Raw genomic sequence first — 18153 nt, forward strand, 5'->3', positions numbered from 1 at the left:
ATTTCTACCTCATATGAAAATGGACAACAAGATATTTGAAAACATTAAGCAACTGAAGTAGCATGCCATATACAAACAAAATGCAATAATTCTATAAACTGAATTTTACAATGGGGTAAAGAGACTAGGAAAAATCTACATGATTTTTTTTTTCAAAGTTTTATCAACTAAATTTGTACTCTCACCTCTGCGGGTCTTTTTTGTTCATTTGCTGAGGGTTTACACTTGCTCCTGTATTTACTACATGAAGAAAAAGAAGTTGAAGGACCTGCAGAAACGAGAGTTGTTTTTTTCTTTTTAAATCACCATTCTTTATACAGCACTACCACATGTGCGCAACACTTTACAGACTTACGACAGTCCCTCACAGGGATGTGCATTGGTTAGCATTAATTTCCATCATTAAGATCACTTTAAAAAAATTAAGAGCACACTAAATCAATTTAATCCATGTTAACCTACAACTTAAATGTGTATTGATTAGCTTGAATTAAAAAGTTTGGTGCGATAAAATTTTATATTAACAAAATGTATTAAACCCAGAAAAAAAAAAAGGCTACAACTTGGGAGGAAAAGAGTCCCAAGGAAAAATTAGTTATTACCTGTTAATTTTCTTTCCATTAACCCGACAGATCAATCCAGAGACTGGTGGGTTATGTCCCTCTGTCAGCAGGCAGAGATAGAGAGAACTTCTGAGGCTCTATATGTGGACCTGTGCCACCAGCTCAACCTACGTATTATTCATATCAAAGCCACAGAACCATCCAACTACCAATCGAGAGCTATTCTCCTGGGGTTTTTTTTTTGGGGGGGGGGGGTTGAGAATTCAAGGACACCCTACAACCGCAAATGCGGGAGGAACTCATGCAGCTCACAGCAAGTAAAAAAGTTGCCCCAATGCATTCGAAACAATGATCCCTTAACAAACTGGAACTCTTATATCTGAAAAATAATTGAACAACACAATTACACAGAAACTTCCAGGGAGGGCCTCTGGATTGATCTGTTGGGACTAATGGAAAGAAAATTAACAGGTAATAACTAATTTTTCCTTCCATAGCATCCCACACATCAATCCAGAGACTGGTGGGATGTACCCAAGCAGTTCTTAAACAGGGTGGGACTCCGAGACCCCAGTTTGTAGCACCGAAGCCCCAAACGCCGCCTCAGTCCTGGCTGCTACATCCAATCCATAGTGCTTTGAAAATGTATGCACCGAGGACCAGGTAGCCGACCTACAAATTTCCTCAAAAGAAAAATCGACCTAGCCTCCGTCTCAGAAGTCGCCTGAGCCCTAGTGGAATGAGCTCGGAGATGGGATGGCGGATCCTTACCAAATGTGATGTACGCTGAGGTAATAGCTGCCTTCAACCAACGCGCCACCATCGCCTTAGAAGCTTGCTGGCCCCTTCTTGGCCCTGCAAACAAAACAAATAGATGATCCGAACACCGGAAGCCATTGGTCACATCCAAATATCTGATAATAGCCCGTCTAACATCCAGACACCGAAGAGCCCGAAACTCCGTCGGATGATCCTCCCTATGAAAAGAGGGAAGACAGAGCTGCTGATTCAAATTAAAACGCCTAAACAACCGAGCCATCATAGGATCATCACCCCCTTCATATTACGACTCTTCCTCCTCTATTAAAACAGACCAGGTCAGTTGGGAAACATCCGACAACCAACTGTCATCTACATCAGAGGCACCTGAGAGAGCCTACGACTCCTGCAAATCCAAGCAATGCCTTTTAGCAAAAAAGGAAGGAGAGGCTGAGGAATCTGGCTGAGAGGCCCCTAAGCCGAAATCACTGTCCAGACCTCCCCTGGATCTTTTATGCAAAAAGACCCTGTGCAAAAGAAGAACAAACTGAGGCGAAAAGGGTACTCCCGATTCCCCAGAATCTGTACTCTGACAGTCTGCCTGAGAAAGGGACACCTGAGACTGACCCTCTCTCCCCCCCCCCCCCCCCCGATTCCAAAATGGTGCTCGCTCCACTTCCGCACGGGAAAAACCTCGAGTCAGCACAGACTTCGCCTCCGCTCCCCCGAAGCCCGTATTCAGCTCCCCGGCTCCAGCTGACTGCGGATCAGCTGATTTTCACGCTCGCTGAGCCGACGCGGAATCCACACCCGCCTGCCCTTTTAAAAGCGCGAGTGCGCCAAACTCATCCACCACTGGGCAGGAAGGACGCCCGGAGGTGGACAACGGGGCTGCCTGACCTGCGCCCCATTCCGGCCGCTCCTGTCCAGATTTAAACGCTGCCTGCCCCGGAGACCCCGAGGGCAGACATCACAAGTATGCCCAACGCTGCTCTCCGGTTCCCACACCGGGAGCAGCGCTTAACAGATTCGGACGGGGCTTCCATGTGCCTAGAGGAACCCCCCTCAGCACCAATAACACACCAGCCCAGCACAACAACGGCTCCCCCCCCCCCCCCCCCCCCCCGGAAACTAAAAGCAGACTTCTGCTTACTGCGAGTGCTGCAAAGAGATTTTAAAGCTATAGCTCCGCTCTTTTTTTTTTTTTTTTAAACAGGAGAGTATCACTCATATCCAGGGAAGGAACCAGCGGGCAGGGGGAGAAAGGGAGGGACCTGGTACCACCAGGTATCCATGCTCAGCTTAAGCGAGCACTCAACCCCATGGGCACCTCAACTCATCCTGAGGGAACGGGCGAGGAGTCCCAATCCAGAGAGCTGCAGAGTTATGGCCATCCACCTGCTAGATAGAGAGAATACTGGGCAAAAAGAACGGAACTGTCAGCAGAGTCACCCCTACTTCTGTAAAACGAAGAAATGGATCTCTACAAGAAAACGACTACCTCCGAAACTCTTCTTGCAGAAGAGATAGCGACCAAAAAACACTGTCTTCAACGTCAAGTCCTTAATCAACAAACGAGACAGCGGTTCAAATGGAGGCCGCTGCAAAGATAGAGAGAATACTGAGGTTCAGCTGGTGGCACATGTCCACATATAGAGCCTCAGAAGTCTCTCTATCTCCGTCTGCTGGCAGAGGGACATAACCCACCAGTCACTGGACTGATCAGTGGGACGCTATGGAAAGTGATTTTTTTTCTGTGTCCCTGCTTCTTGAAGCTCATATTCCTATATAGACAAAAACAGAGTCAAAAAACTTGTTGCCAATAAGGCAAATACAATATTAGGAAAGAGATAAGGCTGCCACCTATAATAGGCAGATAACCACAAACCAACCAAAGACCTGCCACTCAGCAAGGGACAACAGAGTGCATAAGGTCTTATTTATTTACTGCACACATTTGTTATAGCACCAAATTGTCATGGTGCTATCCAAGGTGATTTGCAATAAACCGGTAAATAAAGCAAAACGGAACAAAAACTGCTAGATTTGGACAAAAACAAAGACAATATATATAGAAGGAATGAAGAGAATCTCGCACATCAACGTAATCCAAGGCTTGACAAATCCCAGGTGCCAGGTTGCCATGGCGATTAAATAAAATCAAACCTGGCGCCAAAGGTTTGCAGCCAGCATGAAAACATACCTCTTCTTTCAGGCAGGCAACCTCTGTCTTTTCAGCCAATGAGATGTTGCTTTCCTTGCCTGAGAATGAAAAAAGCATCTCATTGGCTAGCAAAACAAGCAGCTCTCATTAGCCAGCAAGGCAGCCCACGAAGCATTCATAAGGTGCCTCTCTAGCCCATGTGGAACACTGAAGAGTGAAGGTTTTGCAGTGGCGGCAACAACAGCGAGGTCAAGAGAGTTGAGCAGCAGACTGGGGCACCAGCCAGAAGAGAAGATAGGAGTGGCAGTTTTGCAGCAGCAGCAGCAGCTACCTAGAAGAGCAGCAGACTGGGACACCAGCCACTGGAGCACTGAGGAAAAAAAAGAGGGTACCAGCCAGAGGAACACTGAGGAGAAAAAGGCACAGTGGTTTTGCAGTGGAAGCAACCCAACCACAAGGAGAGAGAAGCAGCAGACTGGGGCAGAGAAGCAGCAGACTGGGGCACCAACAGAGCAGAGTTGGAGCAGCCAGTGGCCTCTATTAAGGCTATTTAGTTTTTAAAAACTTTAAGAGTCTCTAGTCTGTTTTGTGGGGGGGGGGGGGGGGGGGGGGGGGGTGATGAGAGAGATCACTGTGTGGGACAGGGGGACTGGGCCATGAGAGAGATTTGTGTGGTGGGAGAGGGGATCACACGACTGCTAGGTGGGATCTCATGTGTTTTGAGAGACCACTGTGTGGGATGGGAGGCTGGGTCATGAGAGAGAGACTGTGGGGGGTGGGGGGGGAATCATGAGACTGCTGTATGGGATTTGATGTGGGGTGGGTATGCAGGGGCTATGAGACAGAGACCACTGTGCGGGATGGGGGGGCTGAGTGAGTGGGTGGGTTCACTACTTTCAACAGCCATAACAATAGAGGAAATGAAATCCTAGAAAGATTATGAAAAACGGAGAAAAGTAGAAAAGAAACGCAGGAATCCAAGTGAATAGGAAAAAAAATGCTCAGACAACGAAGGTAGAAAAAATTTTTTATTCTGAATGTATTGAAATATTTCAGCTTTGGGAAATGCACATTTCTGATCTTTCATTTCAATCCCTATGTCTTTAGCATTGCTGTGCAAGCAGTGTCTGACTTGAGGCATTCAATTTTTTCCCCTTCATACATCCTGTTCTTTCTTTGATAAAATTCAAACATTACATTTTGTTTAAACATCAAAAACTATTCAGTGTGTCATATGCTGTTCACTACTGTTTAATAAGTTTTTTTATATATTCTATGTTTGAACTGATATTGTAACAAGTAGTTGTATATCACCTTGGGCGATCCATAAGTATGTATAAATAAACAGTTGGTCCAAATCTGGCTCCTAGATTTTTGGGCTGGCTTCTAGATCCTAAGAAACTTTGTCAACCCCTGACATAATCCATAAGATAATGGAGACTGAGAAACAAAGTTAAAGGAGAAGACAAGGAGAAGAGCTGAGGCTCCTAACTACTATCCAATGAAACAAAAGCCTGCTTGAAAAGCCAAGTCTTCAAAGCAACCTTAAACTTAGAACAAGATGATATGGAGCAGAGATCAGGTGGAAGATTATATAGCCTTCCTTCAATGCGCAGCACAAGCAGCTAACAATGACCCAGTTATATGAGAATACCCATTTCTCATTTTCCATGCAGAACTGAGACTGCACACATGTGCCCATCAGGCCCCCACAAGGGAGGGAGGCCACCTACTGCAAAAGGCAGACCGTTTACTCCCTGAACATGCAAGTAGTCCATAACACTCAGGGAGAAATTACAGATGTCATCCTCTGATTCCCAGGATCCTGTCTTGACACATACATCCTGTCACAATCTGGAATCTTTCAGAGTGGTCATCCTGTCACACTCTGGAAGTTTGAGAGTGGTCAGATTACTGGCAATTGGCTACTTGGTAAGCCCAGCACTAACTGAAGGCAGATGAGGCTAGCTGTCCAACCCACGACAAAATTAATGGAATAGCGGCCGCAGCCGCATTCGGTGGGAGGCACCAGGATCACCACTCCGAGGTGCAGCAAGACTTGTAAGGTCTCCTCTACCACCGCCCGTTTTACGGCAGTGCCGCATCGGGACTCCACAAACACGTCTATCACCAGGGCACCGAATTCCAGTCGGTAACCTTCTCTGATCAGGTCCAGGACCCACTGATCCGAGGTAATCTTGGTCCACTCCTCTAGAAAGAGGGAAAGACGTCCTCCTACTGCAGGAATCGAGGAGTGGACCGGCATCCTATCATTGTGGAGGACGCCCCAGAACTCCTGGCCTTGAACCGGCCCCTGCGGAATGTTTGTCCGAGTGAAAGGAGTTCCTCTGCTGAAAACGGGCACGTTGAGCAAACCCAGCAGAGCGCTCCGGGCGATACCTGTGAGCTTCAAGGAAGCGAGGTCTGGAAGAGGAGGGAAACATAGAACCCTTGGAAGAAGGCCTCGGCCTATCCTCAGGTAACCGCTGGGACAGAGTCCCCCCGGTCTTTCACAATCTTCTCCAATTGCTCTCCAAATAACAGGAGGCCCCGAAAGGGTAACCTCACCAGTCTTTGCTTAGAGGCCATGTCAGCCGCCCAATGCTGTAGCCAAAGGCGGCGGAGGGCAGAAACCGCCACAGACATCTGTTTAGCCGAAGCTCTGACCAGATCATAAAGGGCGTCTGCCATCCGCGGGCCGACTCCATCCGCGGGGCAACCTCAGAGAGGGACCCCCGCACCATCCGCGGGCTGTTCCACCGCCTGTTGTAAGCAGGAAAGACATGCCCGGGCTGCATAGGAACTGCAAATAGACGCCCTTAAGGCAAGGCCCACAATTTCAAAGGACCGCTTCAGCGCGGATTCCAGCCGCCGGTCTTGCATGTCTTTCAAAGCGACCCCTCCCTCTACTGGGAGAGTGGTCTTTTTAGTCACCACCGTGACCAACAATTCCACTTTAGGCATCCCCAAAGGGGCCAAGTGCTCCTCACTCAAAGGGTAAAGCTGACCCATAGCCCTGGCCACTTTCAAAGGCCCATCGAGGTCAGACCATTGAGCTGAAATAAGCTCTTGGATGGAGTCATGCACCGGAAAGGCCCGAGTAGGCTTCTTAGTACTCGCTATCCTAAGATTAACAAAGGAGGCCTTGCCTTCAGCAGGATCATCAATCGAGAGGGCCTGCAAGGCGTCAGTAATGAGTGCTGGCAGCTCGTCGCGGTGGAAAATCCAAACCGCATTGGGATCATCCAAATCCAGTGGCAAACAGGCACCCTCCTCTGGATCATCTGTCCCTGAGGGCCTGCCAGATCCCTCAGACTCCCCACAGCCTGACCACGGGGAGGAAAAAGGATATGCGCCACTTTCAGACGGGAATTTACCCATCTATGTTTAACGTGTTTCCAACGCTCGGGGGAGGAAATAACATCTGAAGCCAACCCCGGGGCATCAACACCCAGAGGGAACCCAGGATGCAACGCAGTGTCAGACACCTGCGGCAGAGCTCTTTTTAGCATGAAGGCTTTATGTATTAAAAGCACAAACTCAGGGGAGAAAAACTCAACCTGACCCTCCGCCTCCGAATTAGGAGAAACGGATGTTGGAGCTCCTCTGGCAGCCTCTAAACGAGGTGCCCTCCTACACTCAGACTCCTCTGCAACCGCGAGGGTCGAGACATGCAGCGCTTCCAAAATGGCACCCGCTCCCAGCTCCATCGAGCGGGAAGAATCATCGCTCAGCATGCTCGTACTAGCGCGAGCGTTTAAGGAGCACGTTTTGCACAGCCCCGCTGCTGATCTGCGCTTACAACGGGAGCACCATTAACTCCTTCAGCAGCCATCGCCCGACTGAACGGAAATATAGCAATAAAATGGCGGCTTCGCACCAAAACTTATCCCATTCGGAATGGTGTCCAGGGGACCTCCCCGGAGGAGCTGGGCACCACTCTCACCTCAGAAAACCGAACAGAACCAGAATGTCTGGAAAAAGCCTCAGCAATAGCCACGCTGTACAAGCGCATACTTTTTTTTTTTTTTAACGCTGTGAGGAAAGTTGGAGGCAGGCAGCAACAGAGGGACTCCGGGAGGAGGGAGGACTGGGTAAGGCAGGGAAAGGGCAAACCTATATGCCTTTAAAGTGGGCACCACCAGCCACAACACCCCTGCTAAACTGGCAAAGCACAGGAGCCACCCCAGGCAGAAATCCAGGAGCTGATCAAGCTACGTCCACACCTGCTGGGAGACAGAGAAATACTGAAGGCAGTTGGGGCTAACCGTCCAAGGGTCACTGTGGTTTTTCAGCGTTCTCTATCTCCACCTGCTGGTAGGCGAATACAACCCATCAGTTAATGGATTAATCTGCTGATGATGACAAGGAAAGACTGGATAAATGTTGGTCACATTCATGGCATGCTGCATGTTCCATAATATGGCACTAATGTGCAGACAAACCCTTCCAGATAAGCGCATAGGAGTAAGACATGGACACAGAGGAGGATGCTGAACCAGTCAGAAGGAGCCAGCTGGGCCAAAGAGTAAGGAATCAACTCATACACGGGCATTTTCAGTGAAGGTATAAGAGTATATTTCAGCAAACAAGCAATTACAGTGCCATTCACTCCCTTCCCCATCTCCTCAATAGTGAAAGCAGTCTCAATCTCATTTACCTACATGTAATTTAGCTTTTCCACATTCCCATCTACACCCCCTGCAAACCTCAGCTGCCACTACATTCTAGGGTTCTAGATGGGGTGCCACTGATCTCTGAGGAGCTCAGTACCATCATCCAGCAGCTCAGCACACTGCACAGCCCCATGAAGTCTAGGAACACCATGGGGCCCTAAGGTTACAGAATGACACAGGGTAACCGCGGGGGCAGGGACAGAACGGGGACAAACTTTGTCCCCGTGTCATTTTCTACTTTGAAGCCTGTTAATGAACTGGACTGGTAAATTTATGTTTTGAGTGATGCAGACGACGATATTTTGATTTTTTTGGAAAACAAGCAAACATGCTGGTCACAACTAGCAAAATTTGCATGGGGGATCCTATATATTCCTGCTACCAGCACATCTTCTAAGAAGACATCTTCTATTGCAGGAAGGACTGTGGAAGACAGGAGAGCTAGACTGAATCCTGAGGTTGTTGACGACTTATTATTCATCCACAGATTTAAAAAGTTTAACGGTGCTTCATAGGGCATATCTCTCGCCCTCTAGGGCATACAGAATAGGTTGTATTTTGTACCCCTGGACATTTTAACACAGTGGATTAGGATTCCTTGGGGGTAGTAGAAGTTAGCTATTGTTGGGGGTTGGAAGGGTGGATGGTGGTGGTGGTGAGGGGATTATTATACTTGCTCATCGTTATTATTGTTTTCTACTTGTGATTTATAAACAGTTGCACAATAACTTCAATAACAATATACTTCAATAAAAGATTTAAATATAAAATCATGTGTTAGAGGCTTCTGCAGATAAGGACAGAGCCCATGGGGGTGGGACGGGGACAGAACCCACGAGGACAAACTTTGTCCACATATCATTCTCTACCTACCACACCCCTCAGGCAAGCCCATGTGGGACAGAGCCAAAGCCTCACATACTGGCACTAAGAAATGCAACTGAACTCAAACAGATACATTCAGAGACCATGAATCTGGGAGCAACCATTAGGCTCAACCACTCTGTGCAGCCGCGGCCAGCAGGGCAGGGAGCTAGGCCAGGGACAGGAGAACAGCCAGCACAACCTATCACCTGCTGAAGGTCGAGAAAAATATTGGATTGTTCTAAGAAGCATCCTAGCTTATACCAGTGATGCCACTGATAGAATTCAGTTTTCTCTACCTCCACCTGCTGGTAGAAAAGAATAACACCCAATGATGACACAAAGTAATATAATTTGGGAAATTAATGGGAAGGGGGAAAAAAAGGGTATGAATACACCCTTTAAAAAAGGGAAAGGGAAAAGCAAAAATGGAGTTTACCCACAAACCATAAGCACCTGCCATGAAGTCACAGGATAAATTTGCTGAATACTACTTACTCTCATTGTCTGAACTGTCACTGCTGCTGAAATGCCGGCGGCGTTTCATCCTGACACATCCTAACAAAAATGAAAAAAGTATATTTATAAAAAACATCTACTCTAACATTTTTCAGTTTCTTTATCACATCCTAACAAAGTGCTCAAAGAGGGTAATTCTATAAAAGGGCGTCTATATTTAGATAACAAGGCGACATCTACCTAAAGCCTATTTTATTAAAGAAATAGTTGCATACTTTCGTTTACAGATACTAGCATAGCCGAACAAACAGATATGAATAGAAAATGGACACAATCAAGCAAAGACAATCAGTATTAAATGTGCGTAAAGTTATAATGGTAATGACTGATGCCTTCTTGGTTGGGTTAGATTCAGAAAAGGCACTGATCGAGTCAGCTGGCAAGCCTTGTTTTCTACTTTGCAATATGTGGGAATTCAAGGTTGGTTTTACAACACGATTACCACTTATATAACCACCCCACTGCATCACTGTTGATTAATGGACTCAGCCCTTCCCAATGATGCCCACTTTCTCCCTTTTTGTCTCTATTATACTTAGAACCAGTGCCCCACACTACTAAAGCTGATGCTTTAGTAAAGGGGGTGACAATGGCAGCCCATACAGTGAAGAGACTGGCCTTTGCTGATGTTTGATTAGTTTTAACTGATTACCAGTTACCTTTTCAACAGGCCTTGATATACTTTGAGACTACCTGGCGTTTGACAGGCTTTCGTTTAAATGATCAAAGCCTTGTCACATTTTGAACACATTAGGCAACAATTGGAGGGAAAGTTTCCCTTAAGTTGGGTGAATGACCAGATTAAGTATTTGGTGGTGGTCATACTGGCAGATCTGTCAAAACTGTATATAGCTAATGTAAGACCTTTATTGACTTATACTAATCAGACTACAAATGTGGCAAAACTACCTGTTGTCCTTTGTGGGTAGAATTAATCTTTATTATATGATCTTGGCGCCCAAATGGCTGTATATTTTTCAGACGTTACCTTTATATCTGTTGAGGAAGGATGAACAACTGAATAGAAAGTTATCAGCATACCTGTGGAATTACACCACGGGACTGGGAGGTACGGGAAGGTTAAATGTGTTAGATTTGTCTCAAGCCTGTGGTATGAACATCTTAATGATTGCTTTAGGTCTGTCAAATTTTTCATCTTCACCCTTAGAACTTGCACTACTTCAAAATGAACATTTTAATTATATGCAACATACATCAATGTCTCCATAGTCAGTAAGACTGTACTTTATGAACCACTAAGGAAAGTGTGGAAATGGCTATAATTCAAAAGTGACCCATTTCTTCCACTGTGTGTTAGTGACTTCCAGGCAGGCATCAACTCAAAAATTATAGAATTGTTGGATGGATAAAGGAATACATTAATGTTATCAAGCTGGAACTGAGGATGGTAAGTTGAAGAGTTGTGCATGGAGTTCACTTTGACAATGGGGGACACATGTGTCTTTTCAACTGAAACATTATATGAGCTCCCTCCCCAGGGGATGTCTTGATCCTGAGATACAGCATTAACCTTGGGCTTGCAGCTAAAGGTACCACTGAAATACCATCACAAATCAGTACAAAGTATGCTACAAGATTTGAATTATACAGTACTAGCATGGCACTGGCCTGAGAAATTACTACAAGAGATGCATTAGAACTGCATGAAATCCTTGGTGAGAAACAAGATATTTCACCGAACATGCAGTATTGGGAACTACAATAAAAATTATTGAGATTGTATATTTTGCCTCATTGGGCATTCAAAGCTGGGTTCAGAGCAAATGCTACCTGTCCCAAGTGTTCCTATGTGCTGCAGAATCGAATGAAGAACCCTCCCCATGAGCGGTCATGGAGAGAAGGACCTCTGCCAGCCAGGGCTGAAGCAGTGCATCCAGCCCCTCGGACCTGGTTTATCTCTCCCATCACACTTTTAGTGTATACTCTTCTGACTCTTTCTCCACTTATATCCCACTATCAGTTGGTGTACCTCTTCTTTTCTCCATCTATACTTCTTCCCTTGGTGCTCTGATCTCATCCCATGGTTTTCAGTATCACTTTTATGCTGATGACTCCCAGATCTCCCTCACACCACCAGAAATTTCAGCAGGAATCCAGGCCCAAGTATTAGCCTGCCTGTCTGACATTGCTGCATGGATGACTTACTACCACCCGAAACTAAACAAAATGACCGACTTGAGCTTCTTATCTTTTCCCCCTAAACCCACCTCTCTTCTTCCCTCATTCGCTCTGTGATAATACTCACCTTCCCTGTCTCATCAGCTTGTAACTTAGGGGTCATCTTTGACTTCTCTCTCTCTTTACATATTCAACAGACTGCTAGAACCTGTCATGAGAAAGAAATGACAGGTTCTAGCAGTCTTTTGTATCTATAATATCACCAAAATTTGTCCCTCCTTTTCAGAGCACACTACCAGAACCCTTATCCACACTAATCAACTCTTGCGTAGATTATTGCAACTTGCTTCTCACGGGTCTCCCACTAAGCCACCTCTTCACTTCAATCTGTTTAAAATTCTGCTGCACAGCTTATATTCCGTCAGTCTCGCTATGCTCGTATTAACCCTCTCCTCAAGCCACTTCATTGGCTCCCTATCCTTTTCCGCATACAGTTCAAACTCCTCTTATTGACTTACAAGTGAATTCACTCTGCAGCTCCTCAGTACCTCTCCACTCTTATCTCTCCCTACACTCCTCCCCAGGAACTCCGTTCATTGGGTAAATCTCTCTTATCTGTACCCTTCTCTTCCACTGTCAACTCCAGACTCCATTCCTTTTATGTTGCTGCACCTTACACATGGAATAGACTTCCTGAGTCAGTACGACAAGCTCTATCTCTGGCCATCTTCAAATCTAGGATAAATGTCAACCTTTTTGAGAATGCTTTTAACTCCTAACCCCTATTCACTCATTAAGTACCCATGTCTGTTTTATTATTCTCACCTTAAGTAACATAACGTAGTAACAGAGTATTATTATTATTACATTTGTACCCCGCGCTTTCCCACACAATGCAGGCTCAATGCGGCTTACATAGTAATTTAAAATACAAAGTTAATAGAATTCTAATAAAAACAGTAGTAAAAACAATGTAAAGTTGGGCTTAGTGTATGATAAGTTGAGCTAGATAATAAATGACTAGGATAAAAGAGTAGAGTCCTGGGCCTGTCCTGATTAGATTGTAAGCTCTGTTGAGCAGGGACTCTCTCTTCATGTTCAAGTGTACAGCACTGTGTACATCTAGCAGTGCTATAGAAATGATAAGTACTAGTAGTAGTTCTCAGCCTCTGCTGAAAAAAACTGGGCACTTTGGCATTGCCCTGAGTCGCCATCAGGTCCATGACCAGCATGCCCCACTGCTTGGAGATGGAGTGGAATACCACCGGGTCCAGCGATGTCCTGCTGAGAAAGTCTACCTGCACATTGAGGCTCCCTGGAATTTGAGCGACTGACAAAAGCTGCAGATGGCGCTCCGCCCAGGCACAGAGGAGGCGAGCCTCTATTGCCAGAGCCACACTGCATGTTCCATCCTGACAACTGATATAGACGACCGCTGTTGTGTTGTCCACGAGCACCCGGACTGGCTTGTTCTGAATCAGACTGTGGAACGCCTCCAGTGTCTGGGCCACTGCCCAGAGTTCCAACTGGTTGATGGGTCATTGCACATCCGTTGTGACCACCAACCCTGTGCACTGTGCTGGAAGCAATGAGCCCCCAGGCTGGCATCTGTCACCACCAGAATCCACTGTGGGGAAGCCAACTGCATGCTCCTCTGAAATCTGACCTGGTGGAGCCATCACCACATGCTGTTGCAAGCCTGCAACATTCACCGGAGCCGTACCTGATAGTTCTGCAACACCAGTGACACAGAAGAGAGTGCTGGAGAGGTCGCATGAGCGCCCACGCCACCACGTCCATGGCCACCGTCACGGACCTCAGCACCTGCACACAATCCCACATGCGTGGGCTCAGTGATCCGAGCAGAACCTGAATTTGCCCTTGCAGCTTCTCTACACAAGAGGCCAGCAAGAACATCCTGCCTGGTATCGAAACGCACTCCAAGATACTCCAGCATTTGGAATGGTATGAGATGATTCTTTGGTCAGATTTACAGCCCAGCAACTCCACCACCCTTGCGGTGGCCGCCCAACTCTCTGTCTTCAAGGATGCACGAATTAACCAGCCGTCCAAATATGGATGCGCCCAAATGCCCTCCTTCAGGAGGAACGACGTCACGACCACTATTACCCTGGAAAACATTCAAGAAGCCATGGCTGAACTGAAGGGCAGAGCCCGAAAATTGGAAATGGCACCCCAGCACTGCAAAAGAGAGGAAATGCTGGTGCAGAGGCCAAATCGGGATATGCAGGTCCACCTCTTTGAGATCCAGGGCAGTCAGGAACTCCCCCGGCTGCACCGCCACGAGCACAAAACACGTTTCCATCCGAAAGTTTTGGTCCTTCAGAAAAAAATGGATCACATTCTTGAGGACCAGCACCGGCCAGCAGGAACCCCCCCCCCCTTTTTGGGCACCACAAAATAGATTGAATAGCAGCTCTGTCCCCACTCCACCACCGGAATGGGCACCACAGCACCAAGCTCCTGCAAAGCCGCTAGAGTGGCCTGCACTACCAAGCACTCGGAGGGCATTCTGCACTGGGATTCCATGAAAGAATTCTCTACTCCCGTCAGTGTTTTAACTTGTAACCATCTTTGATAATGATGAGAACCCACTGGTCTGATGTAATTCGGACCCATTGCTCAAAAAACAGGGTCAGTTGACCCCTGATTGGATGCTCCAAGCAGAGGGCCGGTGCTCCATCATTGGGCCACTCTCGTTACAGGTGGAGGCTGGTGACCGGAGCCCGAGCCACACTTGTCGCCTTGAAAGGACAACCTCTGCTGGAAACAGAACCTCTGGAAACCCGAAGAAGGTCTCACCGCAGCCAAACTCCACCCTGGCCTATACTTCCATGCCTCCCTAAAGCGAGGGCGTGCTCTACTCGCCCTACCGGTTTACGCCGAACTTCTGGTAAACCGCTGCGGCTTGGAATTCCCCAAATCCTTGACCAGCTTTTCCAGGTCCTCTCCAAATAGCAGCCAACTCCTGAACATGCCAGCCATTTTGGGGTTGGCCAGCAGCAGAGCCTCACCCACCAAATTTTTCAGTGCCTGCAGGGCACGAACAATCAAGGAGGGTAACTCCTCTCTGTGAAAACTCCAGACCACCAGTAATGCTCCCTCCTCCAACCCTTCCTCCAGGACAGCACACGCCAAACTGCCGGGGAAGGAGGAGGAAACGACCCCCATCTCACATACAGCTTCCACACACCGTCTCTTATCAGGAGGTATCAGGGGCAACAGAGGAGCAAATCCCCAAAGAAAATCCTGCACCAATGACCCTGAACTCTACTGCACTCGCTTCATCAGGTAAGCCTGATGAAGAAACAGCATTTGACAGTCTCTACAGCCAAGGCCTCCCAAAGCACAATGACAGAACCTGTAATGAAAAGGAAGGCGCACTCACCGCCAGCACCATGGTTTCCTGACCAGACCTGTTACCACACTGCTCTGATGCCCAACACCAACAATCTCTCTCTCTCCCTGCTCAGGAAACCACTATAGCAGAGAAAAGATACCAAATCGTCTTTTTTTAAAAGAGAAAACTTTCTTTTACCACAAGGCAGGAACAGCGCAAAGGCAGGGACCAAAAGACAGCATTGAGCCCCTATTTAAAATCAGTAGGAAGAATTTTTCTGTCTGCCTTATTTTTGTTTTGTTTAAGCCAAATCTGCCTGAGTGAACTGAGCAGAGGGAGAGGTAGGCCACCTAAAAACAAACAGCGGCAGGGGGGAAACCCAGGTTGGGGGAGGACCCTGGGGGTGACCAGGTATGCCCCCTAAAGCTAGAATCGAATAGCTGGTACACTCTCAAGCTCAACTGCCCAGGAGACCTAGGCCAGGAGCATCCCCAATAGAGGAATCCAGAAGTTATAGGATGTCCTTCCATCCACCTGCTGGAGTTAAGAGATATATACTGGCTTCGGAAGGAACTATCCATCCTATATCACTGGGCTTAGTGATCTCTACCTCCACCTGCTGGCTTCAGAAGGAAATATCCATCCTATATCACTGGGCTTAGTGATCTCTACCTCCACCTGCTGGTAGACAGACACAACCCACTAGTTCTTGAATTCAACTGCTGCTGACACTAAGGAATGGTACTTGTCAAAGCTTACAAAGACAAAGATCTCAAAATGTATACTTTTAAAAAAAGGCCAGCAGAAGGAAGATATGATAGAGACATTTAAATATTTCCGTGGCATAAAGGCACAAATGACAAGTCTGTTTCAAGTGAAAGGAAGCTTGGAATAAGGGGGCATATGTTACGCTCTGCTACACTTCTCCAGGATGGGTCGGTTTCTGTTTCCTAACCCGGCAGCCGTCATCCAGCTTCGAGCAAGAGCAGCAGCCATCTTGGCTAGCTCAGGAGGGGGCAGCCATCTTGTCTAAACGAGAACAGGAAAGAACTCCATATCTGGTCGTGGGAGGATCTCCTATGGGGGCTGCCATGTTGGATGCACCTGAGTTTGGTTTGCTTTGATTGCTTCACTATTTAAAGCACTGCCTCCAGGCCTTCTTTGCTTCGGCCTCAATTGTTCTGAGGAGTTGCTGTGGGAGTGCTGTTCACTGACTATTCTTCTGTTCCTGTATACCTGTGCACCGGACCTTGGCTAGTTTTCTCGGATTACGCTTGTTTGCTGCCTGCCTTGACCCTGGACTGATTTTGACTATTCTTTGCCTGTCGAAGTACTGGTTCTGGACTGTGTCTGTTACCTGCCATCCTGGTCAGCAGCTGTGCAACCCCGCCGGTTCCAGAAGTCCTGGTGGCCGCCTTCAGCTGGGATCTCAACTCCCGGTGGTCGCTTTCCAGGTGAAGCTAGGGGTTGTCTGGCTGCCTGACTGAGTGCGGTAGCACTCCATCTCTGCTGTGCTCTGTCGGGGCACAAGGGCTCACTACTACCGGGTCATAACAGCATAGGATAAAAGTGAGAAGATAGACTCAGGAGTAATTTAAGCAAATACTTCTTTACAGAAAGGGTGGTGGATGCAGGGCACATTCTCCTGGTAGAAGTAGTGGTGACAAAAACTATCTGAATTCAAAAAGAGCACAGGACAAGCACAAAGGATCCCTTAGAGAGAGGAAGAGAGAAAGAATGCTATAGATGTCCAGATAGCCCACATGGCAGGGCTCGACAAAGATTAGGATATAAGAACCAGTTCAAAAATCTAGGAGACAGGCTTGGAACAACTGGAATTTTTATTTATGCACACTTATAAATTACATATTCATTAAAGTGCAACAAGTTATTTACTACAGTGGCAGGGAAGGAGTACATAAAAGGCTACTGCCCTCCCCACACAGCATATCTGGCAATGGAAAGAGGCTTTAGGCTGTGATTTATTTACTGCCTTTCTGAAGAAATTCACACAAGGCGGTGTACAGCAAGAATAAGTCATACATAAAAAAAATATTCAAATAGTACATGGTATGACATAGTAGGCTACTTACATTGTCAACACAATACAGAATAAAACATTTGAATAAACAGCATAGGGTGTAAGGAAAGGTGGAACACAGACAGATAAGAGAGATTGACGCAAGCTAGAAAATAAAAGGGACTAGTTTAAAAGACAGTTGATCATGAAGTCAGAAAACTGCATGAATAAATTCTCAGCTAGGGAAGAAGAGGACAAGCAAGTCCTGTTACAGTATATGTAGTCAGTGTTAGTCCTTGTATGTATGTGACCAGCAAGTTAATTGCTGGAGCAATGGAAGAGAAGCTAAAGCTGCAGTTACTAAGGGCGAGAGGGCTGATGCACCCACCAACCTCCTCCACCCCCCCCCCCCCACAACACCAATGCTGCAGCTTTAGCCACTCTCCACTGCCCACTTACCCCAGCAGCAGCAGCAGTTTTAACCACTCACCACTGATAGACCATCCACTCATAGCAACCAAAGCTTAAAGCCCTAAAGCCACTCTTACCACCTATCCAGCAACCCCAGCAGCAGCCTTGGCGTCACACCCCCATCCCTAGCAGTAGCCCAATCCCTCTTCCCCCCCCCACCCCACCCCCAAAACACACAAATACCCAGCTCTCTCCCCCGTGAGACACAGACATCCAGTTGTTACTCCATTGACCCCCAACTTGCAGTCCTGACCCAGTGAAGATCAGAAGTAGAAGGAAAGCAGTGCGGCTGCACATCTGGCTGCATCCTTCTTTGCCACTTTGGCACCAAATACAAAATTCAGTACTGGGCAGCAGAATAGGAAGCTATAGCCTGATATGCAATCGCTCTCCTTCTACAGTACTTCTGATCAGCACTGGGCCGGAGGAGAAGAATGTGTTTGTGCGTGTGTGAGAAAGGTGCCACTTTGGAGTGGGAGGGGAGGGATGGAGGGATGAAGGAAGAGTAGAGAGCCTGCCTCTAAGGCTGGCTGCTTTCCACAGTCCAACCAAGCTGTGCATGTTCAGACTGCAAAACCTAGGCAGCAGGTCCAATTTTTTTTTAATCACCATGGTGA

The 18153-nt window shown here is 47.1% G+C and overlaps 1 protein-coding gene across 1 annotated transcript in view; it reads right to left on the reverse strand.

The window, feature by feature from the left end:
• LOC115469451 (protein Jade-3-like) overlaps positions 1-18153 on the reverse strand; it is a 166056-nt gene that overhangs the window by 123081 nt on the left and 24822 nt on the right. The window contains 2 exon segments of the mRNA XM_030202120.1: positions 186-268; positions 9525-9584. Of these exon segments, the coding sequence (XP_030057980.1) occupies positions 186-268; positions 9525-9584 (143 nt within the window).

This window comes from Microcaecilia unicolor, chromosome 4 (genome assembly GCF_901765095.1).
Source record: "Microcaecilia unicolor chromosome 4, aMicUni1.1, whole genome shotgun sequence".
NCBI lineage: Eukaryota > Metazoa > Chordata > Amphibia > Gymnophiona > Siphonopidae > Microcaecilia > Microcaecilia unicolor.